Source organism: Phaenicophaeus curvirostris, chromosome 8 (genome assembly GCF_032191515.1).
Source record: "Phaenicophaeus curvirostris isolate KB17595 chromosome 8, BPBGC_Pcur_1.0, whole genome shotgun sequence".
NCBI classification, from domain to species: Eukaryota; Metazoa; Chordata; class Aves; order Cuculiformes; family Cuculidae; genus Phaenicophaeus; species Phaenicophaeus curvirostris.
In genome coordinates, this window is record NC_091399.1 from 19996202 (window position 1) to 20015002 (window position 18801).

Here is an 18801-nt window from a genome sequence, read left to right on the forward strand (position 1 = left end):
AATCCTGGGGTCAGTTCTAGGATGTTGAGGCTCTGGAGCGAGTCCAGAGAAGAGCCTCAAAGCTGGGGAAGGGGCTGGAGAACAAGAGGAGCGGCTGAGAGAGCTGGGGGTGTTTGTCCTGGAGAAGAGGAGGCTGAGGGGAGACCTCATTGCTCTCTCCAACTCCCTGAAAGGAGGCTGTGGAGAGGAGGGAGCTGGGCTCTTCTCCCAGGTGACAGGACGAGAGGGAACGGCCTGTGGGTCTCTCCCAACCTGGTGGTTCTGTGATTCAATGGGAATGAATGGGCCGTTGGCGGCGTTGCTGGGAGCCCTCCGGGGGCGCAGGGGGCGCTGTGGGGCGCGCGGGGGACGCGGGCTCCGCTCTGGCCCCGCGTGCACGCGGACGCGTGCACGCGGGGCCAGAGCGGAACCCGCGTCAGAGGCCACCCGCCATCTTGCTCCTCCCCTCAGATCGATGCTGTGGCGGCCGCTCTTAGCTCCCGCACTCCCCGGGCTCCGTTCTTGCCTTCCCAGCCTCACCATGAGCAGCGCTACCGGGACTTTCAGCCTGCAGAAGCCGCTCAACTACCGGGCGGGCGCCCGCGTGCAGCCCGCGGACGGCGGGCAGGTCGAGGAGGTCTATGAACCGGCCACAGGTACCCAGCCCTGCTGCCTGGTTTGGGAGGTGGGGGCTTCTCCCACCTTTTGAATCATTCCCTTTGGCGGTCATCATGTCCTTTTTCTGTTTTGTGGATCGGTGGCTGAGGTTCGTAGGATCGGGGAATGGTTTGGGTTGGAAGGAACCTTAAAGATCATCCAGTTCCAATCCCCTGTCATAGGCAGGGATCCCTCCCACAGGATCAGGGGCTCCAAGCCCCATCCAACCTGGCCTTGAACACCTCCAGGGATGGGGCAGCCACAACTTCGCTGGGCAACCCATGCCAGCACCTCCTCGCCCTCACTGTGAAGAATTTCTTCCTAATATCTAATCCAGATCTTCCCCCTCCAATTTAAAGCCGTTACATCTCATCCTGTCACTCCCATGTCCTTGTAAAAAGTCCCTCCCCAGCTTCCCTGGAGCCCCTTCCCCTTCAAGTACCTGAATGTCGCTATAACATTTCCTCGAAGCTTTCCCTTCACCAAGCTGAACAACCCCAACCCTCTCAACCTCTCCTCGTAGCTCTGGGCAACCTGGGCCAGAGCCTCCTCACCTGCACAGGAAAACATTTGTTCCTAATATTGTAGTATTGTGTCCAGTTCTGGAATCCCCAGCATCAGAAGGGTATGGAGCTGTTGGAACGGGTCCAGAGGAGGCTATGAATATGATCTGAGGGCTGGAGCAGCTCTGCTGTGAGGACAGGCTGAAAGAGTTGGGGCTGTTCAGCCTGGAGAAGAGAAGGCTCCAAGGAGACCTTAGAGCAGCTTCTAGTAACTGAAGGGGCCACAGGAAAGCTGGTTGGAACTGGATGGGCTTTGAGGTCCCTTCCAAACCAAACTATTCTATGATTCTAATTCTCACCTCAATCTCCCTTTTTTTAGTTTAAAACCCTTCACCCTTGTCCTATTGCTACAGGTCCTGCTAAAAATCTTTTCCTTATCTTTCTTGAAAGCCCTCTTTAAGTATTGAAAGGCAACAGTAAGGTCTTGCCTTCTCTTCTCTAGGCTGAACAGTCCCAGCTCTCGGGCTTTCTTCAAAGGGGAGGTGTTCCAGGCCTCTGATCATTTTTCTAGCCTCCTCTAGACCCCCTCCAATAGGTCCATGTCTTTGCTGCGCTGACGGCTCTAAAGCTGGATGCAGTATTCCAGAATGCTGGATGCATTTGGCCTCTCCTGGCTGCCCGAGGCTTCTCCCAGCTGCCCGTGTTGATTGCAGCCGTAGCGTTTCAGTGGCTGTGTTTTCCCTCCTGCACCGCAGGTCTGTTATCAGACACTCTAGGAGAAATCAGCTCTGACTCTCAGTCAAACAGAAAAATCAAACGGTGTGTGATTTTTGGCCAAGGATGCGATTTAAGCATTTCTAAAACTACTTTTTTTTTAAAAAATTGGAGATACTTAGTTTTCGGTAGAATCTCTTCAAGAAAGAATGTGTTTAACTATGCTGAGGAATGTGTAACAGTATTCTGAGGCTGGTAGTAGAAGTATAACAAACTTCAATGGGAAAGAGAGGGATTTTGTAATGATTAGAGCTAATTGGTAACTAGAACACAACTGGAGAATGGCAGATCTTTTAATTCAGATCAGTTGAATTCCTTCTGTACAGGTAGCTGGACTGAAGTCTTTGGGGTTTGATGCAAGATAAAACGTATGCTTTTGTGCCTCCTTTCTGAATTTTCCATTTTATTTATTTTCCGTTTAAAATGTGCCCAGGTCGTGTGATAACGAAGCTGCTCTGTTCTGGGGAGAAGGAGGTTGATCTGGCTGTGCAGAGCGCAAAGGCCGCCTTTCAAATATGGAGTCAGATGTCTGGCATGGAGCGGAGCAGGGTGCTGCTGGAGGCTGCCAGAATTATTCGGGTATGTTGTGGGAGCTTGCCTCCCCTTTTGGAGATGGGTGGTTCTGTCTCTGAGTATTCTTGTGGGTTATTGTGACTGTTGGGGGCTTACAGCAGGACTTCCAGAGCTCCGAGAGGAACGCAGGAGTTAAAACACACCTTTGACCAGTAGAGACAGTTGGTTGCCTTGGGCAGGGCCTTGATCTTTTCATAACTCCAAAGATTAAGCTTCACTGCACATGAATTCAAAGCTCAGGTTGTGTAACCCTCTCATTGTTTAACTTCTGGCTGTGGGATGCTGTTGTCATGTGACTGGAGTGTGTCTTGTTTTAGCAATAAAAAAAAATGTGGGAATGCTGTTTTTTATCTTAGGCAACAGACAATAAATACGCTTGGGAGAGGATACCAACAACCTAGCTTTATTGCAAACTGCTTTGAGAGATAACGTGTTCTTAGATAACAAAGTTAATCCCCACCAGGATCCGTGAGAAACCAGACTTTCTTTCCCCACTGTGTGTGTGCGTGCTGAAAAAAACACTTTTCTCTCTGCCAGACTTCTCCTTTTGCCATACTTCTGCAGCAGGGTGATATCTCTGCCTGGGAGCTGGTCTGTTAAAAGATGCTTCCCAGCTGCATTGCTTTGTCTGTCTCCCTAAGTCCTCTGGTTCCATTTTGATCTTGCTGTTTGCTGTTCCTCCTAGTTTAGTTCTCAGAATTCTAATCGCTGTTTACCATCCAGCTTCTCAGTTCAAGTTTGCTCATCTTTTAAATAAATAAGGATGTTAAGCAAGACTGGACTAGCGGTGAACCCCAGTGGCTGGCTGTTTGACCTTCTTCTGGGATCGGTTGCCACTGGGAAATTGATAAATAACAATTTATTAACCTTGTAGAGATGACAGTTTCTCATGTCAGCACCTGGCTTAGTGATTGCAGAGCCTTGTTTGGGGCTTGCGTGCTTGAGAAGCTCTCTCCTTGTGGAGTTTGACTACAGGCTTCTCTAACATGCTGCCAATGTGCTCTGCCTCTCACAGGAGCAGAGGGAAGAAATTGCTACCTTGGAAACCATCAACAATGGGAAATCCATCTTTGAAGCCAGGGTGGACATTGACATATCCTGGCAGTGCCTGGAGTATTATGCAGGACTGGCAGGATCTCTCGCTGGTGAGAACGTTACTGGAGTTTGCTCTCTTGTCCTGCTGCTTCTGTTCCCTGGTAACTTCCACAGCACGAGACGTCTTTGCTGTGAATTTCTCTAAGACATGGACTGTTCCTTTTTCTGGATGGATTTTCAGAGTTCTCTATTTAACGCTGCCATGCTCTGTGGGCACTTGCGCACGTTCTCTGAGCTTGCTGGGGTAAAAGCCATCTGTCTCTGTCTCCAGTCAAAGTGAGATGTGGCTCCTGAGGCTTTGATAAGACAGGACGGGGCTTTGCTCTTTTCTTCCTTCTAAGTGCTTTTCTTCTTTGCAGGTGAACACATCCAGCTTCCTGGGGGATCCTTTGGGTACACTCGGAGAGAGCCCCTTGGAGTGTGCGCTGGGATCGGAGCCTGGAACTACCCTTTCCAAACTGCCTGCTGGAAGTCTGCCCCGGCCTTGGCTTGCGGTAATGGAGTCTCTCTGCCCACAGAAGCTCCTCTTTGAAACCAAATGATCTTGAGGGGAGGAGTGATTTGGAGGATGAAGTCTAGGATTACCTTGAAGGAGGTGTTAAAGGATTAGCAGAACCTTTGGGGTGTTGCTCTGTCAGGAAGGGAAAGGAAATGGAAGTGAGAACACGGCTGATGCTAAGAGAGCAGTGAAAAAGACCGATTGCTTGGCTTCGTACCAGATGAGGAAGGACTCTGGAAACACCTGCAATGCAGGACCAGCAGCCCCATCCTGCATAGCCTTTTCCAGCAGGGAGATGCAGTTCCTCCCTTTCCCTGGTTGCAGCGTTCAGCTGAAGCTATTCTCTCCTCTTGTGGGGGTATCTTTTGGGATCTATTGAGACAAACTCATTGTGTGGGGTGTATATCTTGTTGGGTTTTAACCCCACCTTGCCTCTGTCTGGGTTCCTCTAGGCAATGCGATGGTCTACAAGCCCTCTCCCTTCACCCCCATTTCGGTGGTGAGGTTGGCAGAGATCTTCACTGAGGCCGGTGTGCCGAAGGGGCTCTTCAACGTGGTGCAGGGTGGAGCGGCCACGGGCCAGTTCCTCTGTCATCACCCAGATGTGGCCAAAATCTCCTTCACTGGCAGTGTTCCAACTGGCAGCAAGGTAACGGCGCCCACGCGCTTGGGGACATGGGGTGTCTGCAGGGCCAGCGCTTCTGGGGCGTTGCAGACGTCGATACCTCCTTAAGCTCTTTTTGCATGAAGCTTTGTAGAGACGGGCTGCGAGATGGCATTTCTGGCTTTGAGCAAGGAGCTTGCATGCGCAGGGTTGCTCTGGGGCTCCGTTAGCCTGCTGGGTGTGGGCTCGCGCCCTTGGTCCTGGCGGAGGAGCCCCTTGGTTGTCCACACTCGCTTCGCCCTTGGCTGCAGTGAAGTCTGAGATGCTGAAGTGGGTATCTGTGTGGGAAGGAGGGTGCATAAAACACAACAGCACTGGGAAAATATGTGAGCGTTTGTCAGTAATAGTTCGGTTTAGCTGCATACAACCTACTGTTTTTAAGCAGGAGGTAAGTTTCTGCGTTTCTAAACCTCAAGTTATTCTTCAAAAAGTTAGAAGACTCTAAAAAGACTTGTAAAAATAAATTCTGATTTGTAAGATGTGAGAGATTGCCTCTTGAACTCCCCTTATCTGTGTGCACCAGCATCACAGGTGCAGTTACAGCTGTCCTCTGGGCTAACGCTGAGCACGAGAGTTCCCACAAATGACTTCTCAGGTTTTGTTACTTTTATCTTTAAGAAGACAAACCCCAAACCCTCTGAGATTTGTCTTCAATCTGATGTAAACAATCTAGGAAACCCACCTTGCCCTCCGTGCTGCCTCTGTATGAAGGACCCTGTCTCTTGCCTCCCATTTACCAGTGGGTTTTGTTCTCCTCTGTCCTTGTTTCCCTCAGATCATGGAGATGGCATCAAAAGGGATCAAACCAGTCACCCTGGAGCTGGGGGGCAAATCTCCCCTTATCATCTTTTCAGACTGTGCCTTGGAGAACGCTGTGAAAGGAGCCCTCATGGCCAACTTCCTCACGCAGGGCGAGGTGTGTGTCCCCAGCGTGGTGGGGTGGTTTGAGAACTGGGCAGCAGAGCCAGCTCGTGACCTTGCGTAGTGAGGGACACCCCAAAGCTCCCGTCTTGCCACACATTTCCCTGTGCGGTGTCGCAGGGGATCAGAAGGGATTCTGGTGCGAGGACTCCCGGCAGAATGTGCCTTAGCTGATACCCTGTCCTCGCAGAGGCTGAGCCTCTCAAGCACCCGGTACCCAGTCAGCAGCTGCCCCTGTGCCCTGGGCGCCAGTCTGGCACGCCGAGGTGGGAAGAGGCTGTGCTGGTGTTCTGTGGAGGGGCAGGAGGTTCCAGTCCAGTGTGCTGAGGCACAGCCCCGTGGGCATCTGTTTCTCCCAAATTTGGGATCTCCACACGTGCTGCAGGTTTTGTGTAATCTTGCTGGCAAAGTGGCTCACCAGGGGCATCTCTGGGAACTGAAAAGGCTGCAGAAGTTCTCTCCTGCTGGTGACTTGATGCATTTTTGCCACCTGGTGGCATCAATACCACAATGTCCAGCTTGGCCTGTTCGGTGCAGTCATTAGCAGCAAAGTGACCTCGTCTTCTTTGTCCCTGAGACAAGTTAGCTATGGTGGGGCTTTTCTTAGAGCCTGTGTAGCTGAAACCAGACTGGGTAGGACTGTGGATTGCTGTGTTTCGTCTTCTGAGCAGTCTGTCCTGATCTCCAGGTATGCTGCAACGGCACACGGGTGTTTGTGGAGAGGAAAATATTGGACGTCTTCACAAAGGAGGTGGTGAAACGCACTCAGAAAATAAAAATTGGGGATCCACTTCTGGAAGACACGCGGATGGGAGCCCTTATCAACCGGCCCCACCTGGATCGTGTCCAGGGCTTTATCAAGCAGGCGAAGGAGCAGGTGAGATTGTGATGCTGCCTTGTGACTGCCCTGAAATGTGTGTCTCGTGAGACAAACAGACCGGCAGCTGCTTTCCTGCCCCATGCCTTCCCAATGAAGCTGGTTGGGGTTTTTCCTGTTACAGTTGAATTACTTAATAGGTGTCTTGGACCACTAGATTAAAAGTGACACAGTGCCCATTTCTGAACCAGCATTGAAGGTGACATGGCTTTTCATATCCTGATGTTGCCAAGTTTTAGTGGTTGAGACATCTACCACATCAGTGTGTAAAATCATAGAATCCATACATGTGGGCTATTTTTTCTTCTGTAAGTTGTAGTGACACCTTGCACACTTGGCTGTTACCTCATTTGGGTTCCAGTTTTGGTTGCAGAAAGAGCTTACTAAGGATCAGAGGCCAAATTTACAGGCTCCTGGAAACAGCCTCTGTAAGAGCAATAAGATCTGTCCAGGCTTTTTTTGTTTTTTTTTTTTCTTCAGGTTTTATTGTAAAGATGTTTTAAATGTCAGCACTGGGTGTAGGGATAGCCAATTTGGGCTATACCAGGGTAGGTGCTGGCACGGTTTGTCCAACAGGGCTGTAATCCTAGCAGGAATTATCGGCCGGCTAGAGCTGTGGCAGCTGGGCAGGATGCTCCTGGATGTACCTGCCTACCTTCTGCTTGGCTTTCTTTCAGGGGGCACAGGTGCTGTGTGGTGGGGATCTGTACGTGCCAGATGATCCAAAGCTGAAGAATGGCTACTACATGCGACCCTGTGTGTTAGGTATGCTCCTTCCTATTCGTGATACTCAGTCTCTGCGTGGATGGTGCTGAGTTTCTTCTAGAGAAAGCTGTGTTCTGTGTAACCCGTGTCTGTGTGCATCCAAAGTGTGGACAGGCATTGGTGTGAGTGTACCAGAGAGAGCTAAAGCACCTAGGAACCACATCCAGAGAAACTGGTGCTCTTGGACATTCTGAAAGGGCATATGCAGTTAGTATCTTTGCTGCCTTGAGATGCAGGATGGTGCTTGCTCCTCTGCTGGCGAAGGCTGGGGGGTGCTGTGCAGTGCCAAGTGCTGTCTTGAAGGCTGTGTGGGTTGCTGATGCACAGGCTGTTCTGCTAACTCATCCTCCTGAAGCACATGTGCTCTGCCATGCTTCCAGGGAACTGCACGGATGACATGACATGTGTGAAGGAAGAGATCTTTGGGCCTGTCATGTCCATTCTGCCGTTTGACACAGAGGAGGAGGTGGTGGAGAGAGCCAACGCCACCAAATTTGGCCTGGCAGGTGGTGTCTTCACCAGGTATAGCTGGGTGGCACGGCTGGTATGGGAGGGGAGGAGAAAGAAAATACTGCAGCAACTCGATGTCCCCCTTGTGGTGCCTGGCATGGGCACAGATATCCTCTTCCAGAAAAGCTGGAGCAAGGGATTGCCAAAAGAGAACTTTGTACATGACTGCACATCTCCTCCTATTTTTTTCTGAGGGGTTAGGTGGGCCCAGCTGTCCCTCAGACTCCTTCCAGCCTGCGCTTGGCCTGCTGCCTGCCTTCCTGCATCTCCAGGAGCTGTGCACCCAGGAGCCTGCCACGCTGCTGAAAGCGCACAGACGGCTGTTGGCAGCCTGCCACCGTCTGCTTTGCTGCTGTCCTTGTCCTGTCCTCTCAAATGAAATGCGGGTTTGACTGTCCTTGGGAATAGGTGCTACGCCTTTGAGCAGGCAGACAGAGTAGGGAAGGTCAAGCTCCAAAACTCGCTGACCTGTCGGCCTTTCTCTAGTGAGACGTCAGCTGGCTGGGGACAGGGAACGAATGGGAAAGGGATCCAGCTGAATTGCCCTTTTCCTGCAGGGATATCCAGAAGGCTCACAGGGTAGTGGCTGCTCTCAAGGCTGGGATGTGCTTCATTAACAACTACAATCTCAGTCCTGTGGAGCTGCCTTTCGGAGGATACAAGTCATCAGGTGAGCTCTGTTTGACCTTTCCTGCTATGACTAGGTGCCCCTTCCAGGGAGTGTGAATGGCACCTGGAGCTGTGCTCTCACTTGTACCTTGTCCCTTCAGGATTTGGCAGAGAGAATGGGCGGGCAGCCATCGAGCACTACTCGCAGCTGAAGACTGTCTGTGTGGAGATGGGTGATGTGGAATCTGTGTTCTAGTGGCTCGGGGACCTGCTCAAGGGAGCATCAGCCAGTTCCTGCCTGGCAGCCAGAGATGTGGATCATTTACACAGCAATAAAGCGCACTGAAATTTTAAGTGCCTGGGGGGTGGGGTGGGAAGTGTAGCTGAAGCAGCACTTAAGCCACCGTGGGGGGAATGTTCATGCAGGGCTCAGCCTGTGGGCTTGCTCTGTCCTGTCTGGTGGAAGATGAGAACCACAGAGGAGGTAGCACTATGGCTTTCAGCAGCTGCACAGGACTTACAAGAGCCTTGTCGGTGGCAGAGGCCCAGCCCAGGCTTCTTCACTGCTGTGTGCCTTGCACTCCGTTACCTTCCACCCTCCGTCAGCTTCAGTTTTAGCATCTTAACAAGTATGACCCTACTCAATGCCAGATATAAGCTCTTGGACACATTCGTATCATAAGCTCTCTCTCTTTTCTCACTACATAAAAGCCATAAGGGCTAGGACTGTTTATTCCCTCTAGCGCCTTGTAAACACAATATTTGATTTTTCTATCTGTATCTCACTTCCACGGGGGGACAAAGTATTGTGGGGATGGTGAGCTGATGCTGCATGGGTTAAACAGGTTGCAAGATGTTTTTTCAGTCACTAAAATCATACAGGCTTGGACATTTCTGCCTACTAGGCAGACTTCTGTGGTCCTTACAAAACCAGAGCCATTCTAGCATTCTGCAAAACTTTGTAAGAAAACCCTCTATAACTTTAGAGAAAATAGTTTTGACAACTTCATTTTATTGAATGAGGAGAAAAGGGGAAAAAAAACCCAAAACAAACATAAAATGAAATGTACTCAAAGAAAAGAAAACAAAAATCATTTTAGTCTCCCTGGCAGTCATCGTGGTGATCAGTTAGTTCTGGCAGATCCAGCCGAGGTGCTTGCACGCTGAACACACACCTGTGCCCACCAGCCCAATGAGCGCAAATGAACTGATGGCGCCTCTCATTCGTTTTTTTGGATCTGGGGAAAAAGACAGGGCGTTCATAGAATCACTAGGCTGGAAAAGGCCTTTGAGAGCATCAAGTCCAACTGTGCCTGTCCACTACTAAATCATATCCTTAAGCACTTCCTCCACCCATCTTTTAAATACCTGCAGGGATGGGAACTCAACCTCCTCCCTGGGCAGCCTCTGCCAGTGCCTGAGAAACCTCTCGGTGAAGAAATTGTTCCTAACCTGAACCTCCCCTGGCACAACTTGAGGCCGCTCCCTCTCATCCTGTCACCTGTCACGTGGGAGAAGAGACCCACACGCACCTCTCCACAACCTCCTTTCAGGTAGTTGTGTCACTCCAGCAGCCTGTCACTGAAAGACCAGCCCTTCCTCAAAATTATAGGGAGCAGGAACTAGAGCTGTATCTCGAGGGGAAATGGCAGGCACCAGCTCAGGCCCTGTACCCACCCTCTGTCTGTGCTACTATTGGATTAGTGCTCTTCCTGTCAGGAGAAAAAGCGTTATGCAGAGTTAGCAGCCTCAGGATCTGCAGCTGTCTCCATGATGTGAGCTGGAGGAAAAAGCCCCAGGGCTACTGTAGAAGACCTGAGTTTCCAAGCACTTCCTGTGCTGCAGGGTGTAGACCTACCCCCAGTGTAGTAGCCGTAGGCATAGAGGATTCTCCCAAGGATCCAGGTGATGCCAAGTCCTGTGGCAGCCCGCTAGAGAGAAAGCAGAAGCGTTAAAGGTTTTGGAGACTTGTGCTTGCGTGTGCTTCACTGTTCGAGCAGCTCTGCTTCAAAGAGGCAACCACCAACTGCAGTGTTGGTCCTGACCTTGCTAGGACAACTGGGAACCAGCCTGGGGAGAGTCATCTTCATAAAACCTATGAGGAGGCAGCATGTGATGCGCTGCAGAGCCTTGCTGTTTTGCTGCACAGCTCTGGTTAGGTCATACAGGCAGCAGGTGCTGAATCTCCTTTCACCACTGCCCAGTTACTGAGCCTGACCACGCGCCAGGATCTTGGAGGCAGCTGTTGCCCCCAGCCCTGCTCCCCTGCCTTCTGCAGGTGTCAGAGATTCCCATCTTGCCTCTTAATTTAGAGCTTGCTGCCAGCATGGCTTCGTTTGCCAGATTGGCCCATGCTGCTTCCTTCCCTCTCTGAAAAGGAAGAGAATATTGAACAATGACCCCATTTGTCTGTTGGGTGGCAGAGAAAGAGCTACTCCTTCTGGCCTCTCCCACATGCCTGCCTGTTCACGAGTTGTCTACGTCTTTCAGTTAAAAATAATCCAGGCTTTTTTTGAGCCTTTGTGCACCTACTTTTGGTGGTGGAACTGAGTGGGAAGATCACTGTTTCCCCCATCTATTTCTATCAGATAAACTCTTTGTGAAAGCTTAGAAGAAGGGGAAAAGGTTCCTGTCCTCCACACAACCGGGTGCTCAGTAGCACCTGCAGGGCATGGTAGAACCAGGCAGGTTTGGAGGGACCCTACCCACTCGTGGACTGGAGGCTGTGAATGCTTCAGTTTGTCCAACAAGGGTAAGGAAAGGGGCTGTGAGGTGTGATGGGGCTAGGGACGCAGCCTCCTGCTTCCAGAAGGCTCATTTGGCCTCCTGTCCCCACCTTCTCCAAGTCAGGGAAGCAAGAACAGAGTTCAGTCATGCAGACCTGCACCGTGGAGTCACTTACCGGGTGGTAGATTCCTCCGGTGCCCAGGAAGAACAGGAAGGCAGGGTAGACTTCCAATCTGAAAATAAAACCAAGGAGATGGTGTTTGTGCTCAAGTTGCTTGCGAAGAGGCAGGTCTAGAAAGACAGAAGCTGTGAGTATCCCCTTCCAAGCTCTCTGTTGAGTCTGACTGATCGAAGTCTCCGTGCTCAGGAGAGCTGTGAACAGTGCTGTGCCATGGTAAGGGAAGAGGGAATCGGAACATGCAGAGACTTCTAGATACTTCCCCCCATCTGTGCCTCTCTCCAAGGTCACCCACCCACTCTTTCCATTTCGTGCTCTAAGCCACTGCTAAACACTACTTGCCCCCAACTAACCTAGGAGTTGTTCCTCCCAGCACCTCCCTGAGGTGTGGCAGCCTGGGCCGGACTAGCCTCTCCTCGGGGAGGTCTGGGCAAGCGGCCCCTACACACGCTGTTCTGCAAACAAGACTAACAGCATCTTAAGATCCACCCACGGAGGCAGAAAGCGAGGTACTGGGGAAGAGGAGGCTGCTTCACAGCCCTGTGTCATTGTTTAAGGCAGGGTAAGGAGCCAGCACAGCCTTACTGCTGAGCACGACGTGCTCACGTGTTTTCGTCCGGTGTAGAGCCTTAACCCAAGCGCTTGGCAGCAGCGAGTCTCAAGCTGCAGGCCCTGCTCCACAGCCCTGCGTGGTTTGTGCACTCATACGTCGTTACTCACGTGTTCTGGTGTGCGCGCTGGATACAGTTGAACATATGCCCGTGTTCAGGGTCTGTGCTGTACATGGTCGGGTACTGCCAAAACAATAAACCAGCAGCAAAGCATAAGCTAGCGCAGTCTGGGTTTGAGAGCCTGCTTCTCAGCAGCGAGGAGCGTGCCCTGCAGCCCCGCTCCCAGGGAGCCCAGTGCTGCCCCAGTGGCTGCGAGACTGCCTCGCATTGGCCACTTGGAGCCCGTCTCCTGTCCCACAGCCCACAACCGCTTGGCTGAAACCTGCTGCTTTGCTTCAGCCCACTTCTTAAACTCACCAAGCAACCCGAGTACCACAGAGGTGGCCCTGCTTCAAAGAGAAGAGAGCCAGGTGCTGGCTGACCTCCCCGTTTCAATCTCATTCCTCTGGAGGGGTGAGCAAAGCAGCAGTGCGGACGTGCCCCTGTGTGTCCTCTGGGGAGGTGGCAGCAAGCATCACTGGGAACAGGTTGGGAGGACACTGCCTTCCGCACCGCTGTGGGGCTGAGCAGCCAGCTGAGCTGCAGACGCGGCTCCTGTCATATGCACTGGGCAGGTTTCCTATAATCCTCGCTGCGTGCGCTGTGTTTGATAGGAGTGGTTGGACTCGATGATCCGGTGGGTCTCTTCCAACCTGGTTATTCTGTGATTCTGATTCTATAGGAGTGGGGTCACCCCGACGTGCACCCACAGCCTGCAGCACACGCCTGGGGCTGTCCTTGCTCCCACCCCTCCCTGCCACTTCCCCGAGTGACCTGGGCAAAGGGCAAAGGAGCGTTTGGACTCTGGAGCCGGGTGGCACCACAGCCTCCACGTGCCATCGCCCTGACTCATGGACAGGATCGGCTGCCCCCACCCAGCCCTTCTCCGTGGACACGAGGAGAGGTCACCTTGAAACGCTGCCTGTGAAAGGGCCCATGTGCTCCTTCTGAGCTTGGGAGACGCCCCTGTCACTTGTGTTCCACCACACCCAGTGCTGCCCTGGCCCTTTTTTTGCAGGAAAATAGGCTGCGCGGTTTCTCATTTCTGAGCTCGTTTCTCATTTCTGAGCTCATTTCTCAGTGTTTCTGAGCTCACAGCCTTGTGCTTTCAGCCGTCTCAGCTCAGTGCCAAGCGCCCAGTCTGCCACACCCTAAGCTCTGTCGTGCCGCCTGCTCCAGTCTGGAGAGCCAGAAGAGCCGCTCCATCCCTCCTGCATCCGTGTGGTGGGGCAGAAAATGTCAGCAGGTCACCCCAAAATAAGCAAGGTGTCACCTAGCTTGTCTGCAACATCCCCTGCAGCCCGGCTCTGACCTTCCCCTTCCCTCAGCTTGGCTGCTCACCTCCACTTTGTACTTCTTGCGAGCCTTGCCCACTTTTATTGCGAGGTGCGTGACCAAGAAGAAGCTGGCAGCCCCCGTCAGGATGACGTAGCCGTACTCCTTCGAGAGAACAGCCATCTCGGTGCTGTGACAGACAGAAAGAGCGCGTTATTGTTGCAGGGTGCGACTGGAGGAGCGGTGGCTCTACTTGCTGAGCGTGGACCCAAGCCCTCCCAGCAGCAGCACTGGCTGAAGGAAGCGGCGAATGGTGAGCTGGGGAACTTTCACCTCGTGGTGACTGTGCAAACCAAGGGCTCTCTGCATAGTTCCTGTCAAGCAAGTCTTAAAATACTTCAAGTGTTTGTGGAAGGCATTGCCTGGAGGACCCGAGTCCAGCCTCCAGCTCAGAGCAGGATTGTGGGAATGTATGCTGGTCTAACGATGTCGTTTGGGTTGGAAGGGACTTTAAGTATCATCCAGTCCCACCCCTCTGCCATGGGCAGGGACACCTTCCACTGGATCAGGGGCTCCAAGCCCCATCCAACCTGGCCTTGAACCCCTCCAGGGATGGGGCAGCCACAGCTTCCCTGGGCAACCTGGGCCAGGGCCTCCCCACCCTCATGGTGAAGAAATTCCTCATTACGTCTAGTCTAAATCTGCCCCTCTCCAGTTTATACCTGTTTCCCCTCATCCTATCGCCACAAGCCTTTGCAAACAGCCCCTCCCCAGCTTTCTTGTTGCCCCTTCAGGTACTGGAAGGTCACTAGAAGTTCTCCTTGGAGCCTTCTCCAGGCTGAACAAGCCCAACTCTCAGCCTGTCCTCATATGGGAGGTGCTGCAGCCCTCTGATCATCTTTGTAGCCTCCTCTGGGCCCGTTCCAACAGTTCCATATCCCTCTTATGTTGAGGGTTCCAGAACTGGACACAGCACTCCAGAGGAGGTCTCACAAGAGAGGAACAGAGGGGCAGAATCCCCTCCCTCGCCCTGCTGGCCACGCTGCTTCTGATGCAGCCCAGGACACAGTTGGCTTTCTGGGCTGTGCGCACACTGCTGGCTCGTGTCGAGCTTCTCATCGACCAGCACCCCCAAGCCCTTCTCTGCAGGGCAGCTCTCCATCACATCATCCCCCATCCTCTATTGAAACCGAGGATTGCCCTGACGCAGGCGTAGGACCTTGCACTTGGCCTTGTTGAACCTCATGAAGTTCTCCAGGGAACATCATATAAAATAATAATAAACCCCACCACGACCATTGCAATAGTAACCTTTCCAGCAGAGGCCCTGGCAAGACACATGACGCTCCACCCCCTTGAAAAGGAACCATCTCGGAGCCACAACTTGCTGAGCAGCCCCAGCGACACGTGGCTGCTGGCATTGACCAACGTCTACACAAGCGAGTTTGCGCAACAGGAGACACCAGGGCCTGCGGGGTTTGCATTGAAGGCTTCTGCGCTTCCCCCTGAGATGGAAGCACGGAGCACAAAGTGCACTCAGCAGCCTCTGCCACGCTGCCCCCCAGCAAGGCCACCACGCATGCTTCTCCCTCTTTCCTGCTGCCCACCTGCTTGACCTGCTGGCATCCTGCACGGCCGTGAGGTGCTCAACCCTGGGTGCTCCCTCTCCCTCAGCCTCCCTGGCTGCGAGTGAGCCCGCGAGCGCTTCCCCACCATCATCTGGTGCTGGTTCTCCTGCACAATCCCAAACCTCAGACGCTGTCTGTGTGACCCCAGTCGGTGCCGAGACCAGCACTGAGGGGGTTCTCCCTGCAAACCCAACCCCACCTGGTGCCCACAGGACGTAGCCAGGTTCTGGTGCCTCCTGCTCTGTCCCCCAACACAATCTGTGTTGGGGAAAACAGGCCACGTGAAAGGACCGGTGCAAACCTTCCTGCTCCAGCACCCTTCGCAAGGGATCTTCAGAACCAGAGGCTTTTATTTCTCCTTTGCAAAGGGACTGTTACTGATGGAGCAAGGACAGCTGGCTTGGTCCACATCGAGTCTGGTAAACAATTATCAGTAAGAACATTAAAACCCTCCAGTAACTGCCAGCTGCACGCCCCTGGAATGGAGGTTAGTGCCTGACAGATGACACACTGAGCGCGTTCCCACTCGTCGGAGCAGCCTGAAGGTCCCCTTTCCCCTTCGAATTGCAAGGTTGGTGGAGAACCCTGGCTGCCAGCAAGGGCGAGGCATTTTATCTTTGCCCTGATAAGCGATAAGCTGGGTTTTACCTTAGCAGCAAAGAGCACCAGTTGTTCACACCGAGGCACTGAAGCCAGTGCCGGTGTAAAACTGTCCTGCGAGCCTTTGCTCCAGTAATCCGGATCCGCACAGAGTCCGGCCAAGTCCACCAGCTTCGGGCCTCTCACCCAGCGCGTTGCGGCTGTTCCGGGTCCTGGTGACTCGAGCGTTTCAGCAACCTTTGTCCTGCTGCAAGGACTTCCCTGACAAGCGCTGGCACCGCGCGCCAGCCAGAATTTCTGCCTCCCACGCAGCCAGAGCCGCCCCAGCAGCGGATGCCGGAGCGTGACCCAGCACGGCTGGAGCAGAGAAGCTCCCGGGGCACTTTTACTCAGGAATAAGGCTCCATATGAGTTTGAAGTAGCCGTTATCATAGAATCGTGGAGCAGTTCTGGTCGCAAGTGTGAGAAACTTGATGATCCGGTGGGTCTCTCCCAACCTGGTTATTCTATGATTCTATGATAAACATTCGCTGGTAAAATATTGAAAAGGACGATGTCTTTGCAGCAAAGGAAATAATATTTTTATTTTACAGCTCAGCGCTGAACTGGACGCCCTTCTAAAAAAGGCATCGCACCTTACAAAAGCAGTGGGTATATAGTTTTAGACAAAGAATTATATAAATATTCAAAGAAAGCTCATTATTTTTTGGATTATCCAGACCTGAAGGGAGACTCCGGACACGGTATCTCCTACAACAGCCGCATCATACAGGATAGAATCATAGAATCATAGAATCACCAGGTTGGGAGAGACCCGCCGGATCATCGAGTCCAACCCTTCCCATCAAACTCATCCGTTAATTCCCATCCAAAGGAGCCCAGAGCCCCCCCAGCCCCCGGGGCTCAGCCCCACTCACCGCGGGGAGGCAGCGGGCTCGGCTCGGCTCGGCTCGGCTCGGCTCGGCTCGGCTCGGCTCGGCTCGGCTCGGCTCGGCTCGGCTCGGCTCGGCTCGGCTCGGCTCGGCTCGGCTCTCGGGGCGCTGCGGGCGGAGCCGGGGGGCGGGTAGATGCAGCCTCCCCGCCTCCCCCAGCGCGCAGACAGCCCCGGACACGCGTCCTCAGAGCGTATCTAGCCCTATACAGACAGCCCCAGCACGTATTATCCCTCTATATATGTCCTTACTGCATATATACGCATCCCCAGTGCATATATATCCCTATATATGTCCTTAGTGCATATATATACATCCCCGGTGCATACATAATCCCTATATATATGTCCCTGGTGCATATATCTACATCCCCAGTGCATATATATCCCTATATATGGCTTTAGCGTGTATCTATCCCTATATATGCATCCCCAGCACATATTATCCCTCTATATATGTCCTTAGTGCATATATATATACATCCCTAGTGCATATATATCCCTATATATATATCCCCAGTGCATATATATCCCTATATATATATCCCCAGTGCATATATATCCCTATATATATGTCCCCGGTGCATATATCTACATCCCCAGTGCATATATATCCCTATATATATATCCCCAGTGCATATATATCCCTATATATATGTCCCCGGTGCATATATCTACATCCCCAGTGCATATATATCCCTATATATATATCCCCAGTGCATATATATCCCTATATATATGTCCCCAGTGCATATATCTACATCCCCAGTGCATATATATCCCTATATATGGCTTCAGCATGTATATATTGCTATATATGCATCCCCAGCACATATTATCCCTCTATATATGTCCTTAGTGCATATATCTACATCCCCAGTGCATATATATACCTATCTATATATCCCCATCTATATATCCTCAGTGCATACATATCCCTATATATATGTCCCCAGCGCATATATATCCCTATATATGGCCTCAGCGTGTATATATCCCTATACATGCATCCCCAGCACATATTTTCCCTCTATATATGCCCTTAGTGCATATATTCACATCCCCAGTGCATATATATCCCTATATATATGTCCCCAGTGCATCTATGTCCTCAGTGCACACATGTCCCTATATGTATCTCCCCACTGCATCTACGTCTGAAATGCATATATATATCCCTATATATATGTCCTCAGTGCATCTATGTACGTCCCCAATGCATATATATCCCTATATATGTCCTTAGTGCATATATATACATCCCCGGTGCATGCATATCCCTATATATATGTCCCCAGTGCATATATCTACATCCCCAGTGCATATATATTTAGATATATATGTCCCCGGTGCATATATCTACATCCCCAGTGCGCATATATCCCTATATATGGCTTCAGCGTGTACATATCCCTATATATGCATCCCCAGCACATATTATCCCTCTACACATGTCCTTAGTGCATATATGTACATCCCCAGTGCATATATATCCCTATATATATGTCCCCAGTGCATATATATCCCTATCTATATATATCCCCAGTGCATATATATCCCTATATATAGATCCTCAGTGCATATATATCCCTATATATGGCTTCAGCGTGTATATATCCCTATATATGCATCCCCAGTGCATACATATCCCTATATATATGTCCCCAATGCATATATATCCCTATATATATGTCCCTGGTGCATATATCTACATCCTCAGTGCATATATATCCCTATATATGGCTTCAGCGTGTATATATCCCTATATATGCATCCCCAGCACATATTATCCCTCTATATATGTCCTTAGTGCATATATATATATCCCCAGTGCATATATATCCCTATATATATATCCCCAGTGCACATATATCCCTCTATATATGTCCTTAGTGCATATACATACATCCCCAGTGCATATATATCCCTATATATATATCCCCAGTGCACATATATCCCTCTATATATGTCCTTAGTGCATATACATACATCCCCAGTGCATATATATCCCTATATATAGATCCCCAGTGCATACGTATCCCTATATATATGTCCCCAGTGCATATATATCCCTATATATATGTCCCCAGTGCATATATATCCCTGTACATATGTCCCCAGCACATATATATCCTTACATAAATGTAAGGATCACCAGATCCTGCTAGTGTTGGATGCAGAAGCCCGTGTTCCACACACGGAATTGGTGCCTGTGAGCAGACGCTTGTCAATTACCAGCATTAATGATATAAAGGATCCTATTTACAGCTCCCTTTATCCTGCGCTGTTTATAGAACCCTGAGACTCTGGCATCTAGAACAAGCCA

The 18801-nt window shown here is 51.3% G+C and overlaps 2 protein-coding genes across 3 annotated transcripts; one reads left to right on the plus strand and one right to left on the minus strand.

The window, feature by feature from the left end:
* Nucleotides 1-472: 472 nt before the first annotated feature.
* ALDH9A1 (aldehyde dehydrogenase 9 family member A1) lies at nt 473-8780 on the plus strand. The gene is made up of 11 exons (XM_069862717.1): nt 473-635; nt 2347-2492; nt 3502-3631; nt 3941-4075; nt 4533-4729; nt 5520-5660; nt 6354-6542; nt 7220-7307; nt 7688-7829; nt 8375-8487; nt 8588-8780. Exons 1-11 carry the CDS (start codon nt 521-523, stop codon nt 8680-8682), a joined length of 1491 nt encoding a protein of 496 aa, XP_069718818.1. The 5' UTR covers nt 473-520; the 3' UTR covers nt 8683-8780.
* A 638-nt stretch (nt 8781-9418) lies between these two features.
* Nucleotides 9419-16572, minus strand: MGST3 (microsomal glutathione S-transferase 3). 2 transcript variants are annotated; one of them, XM_069862729.1, is made up of 6 exons: nt 16462-16572; nt 13383-13506; nt 12052-12125; nt 11329-11386; nt 10285-10357; nt 9419-9664 (listed from the first exon to the last, which is right to left on the minus strand). In XM_069862729.1, exons 2-6 carry the CDS (start codon nt 13497-13499, stop codon nt 9555-9557), a joined length of 432 nt encoding a protein of 143 aa, XP_069718830.1. In that variant the 5' UTR covers nt 13500-13506; nt 16462-16572; the 3' UTR covers nt 9419-9554. The 2 variants fall into 2 exon arrangements, with proteins under 2 accessions (XP_069718830.1, XP_069718831.1); XM_069862730.1 differs by lacking the exon at nt 16462-16572 and adding an exon at nt 15593-15734.
* Between the last annotated feature and the right edge of the window lie 2229 nt (nt 16573-18801).

Coding starts and splice junctions, on each gene's coding strand:
- ALDH9A1 (XM_069862717.1), top strand. CDS start 521: ATGAGCAGCGCTACCGGGACTTTCAGCCTGCAGAAGCCGCTCAACTAC. Junction 6,543..7,219: donor TCAAGCAGGCGAAGGAGCAG/GTGAGATTGTGA, acceptor GCTTTCTTTCAG/GGGGCACAGGTGCTGTGTGG. Junction 7,830..8,374: donor GCAGGTGGTGTCTTCACCAG/GTATAGCTGGGT, acceptor CTTTTCCTGCAG/GGATATCCAGAAGGCTCACA.
- MGST3 (XM_069862729.1), bottom strand. CDS start 13,499: ATGGCTGTTCTCTCGAAGGAGTACGGCTACGTCATCCTGACGGGGGCT. Junction 12,126..13,382: donor GCAAGAAGTACAAAGTGGAG/GTGAGCAGCCAA, acceptor TTGTTTTGGCAG/TACCCGACCATGTACAGCAC. Junction 9,665..10,284: donor CTACGGCTACTACACTGGGG/GTAGGTCTACAC, acceptor CTTTTTCCCCAG/ATCCAAAAAAACGAATGAGA.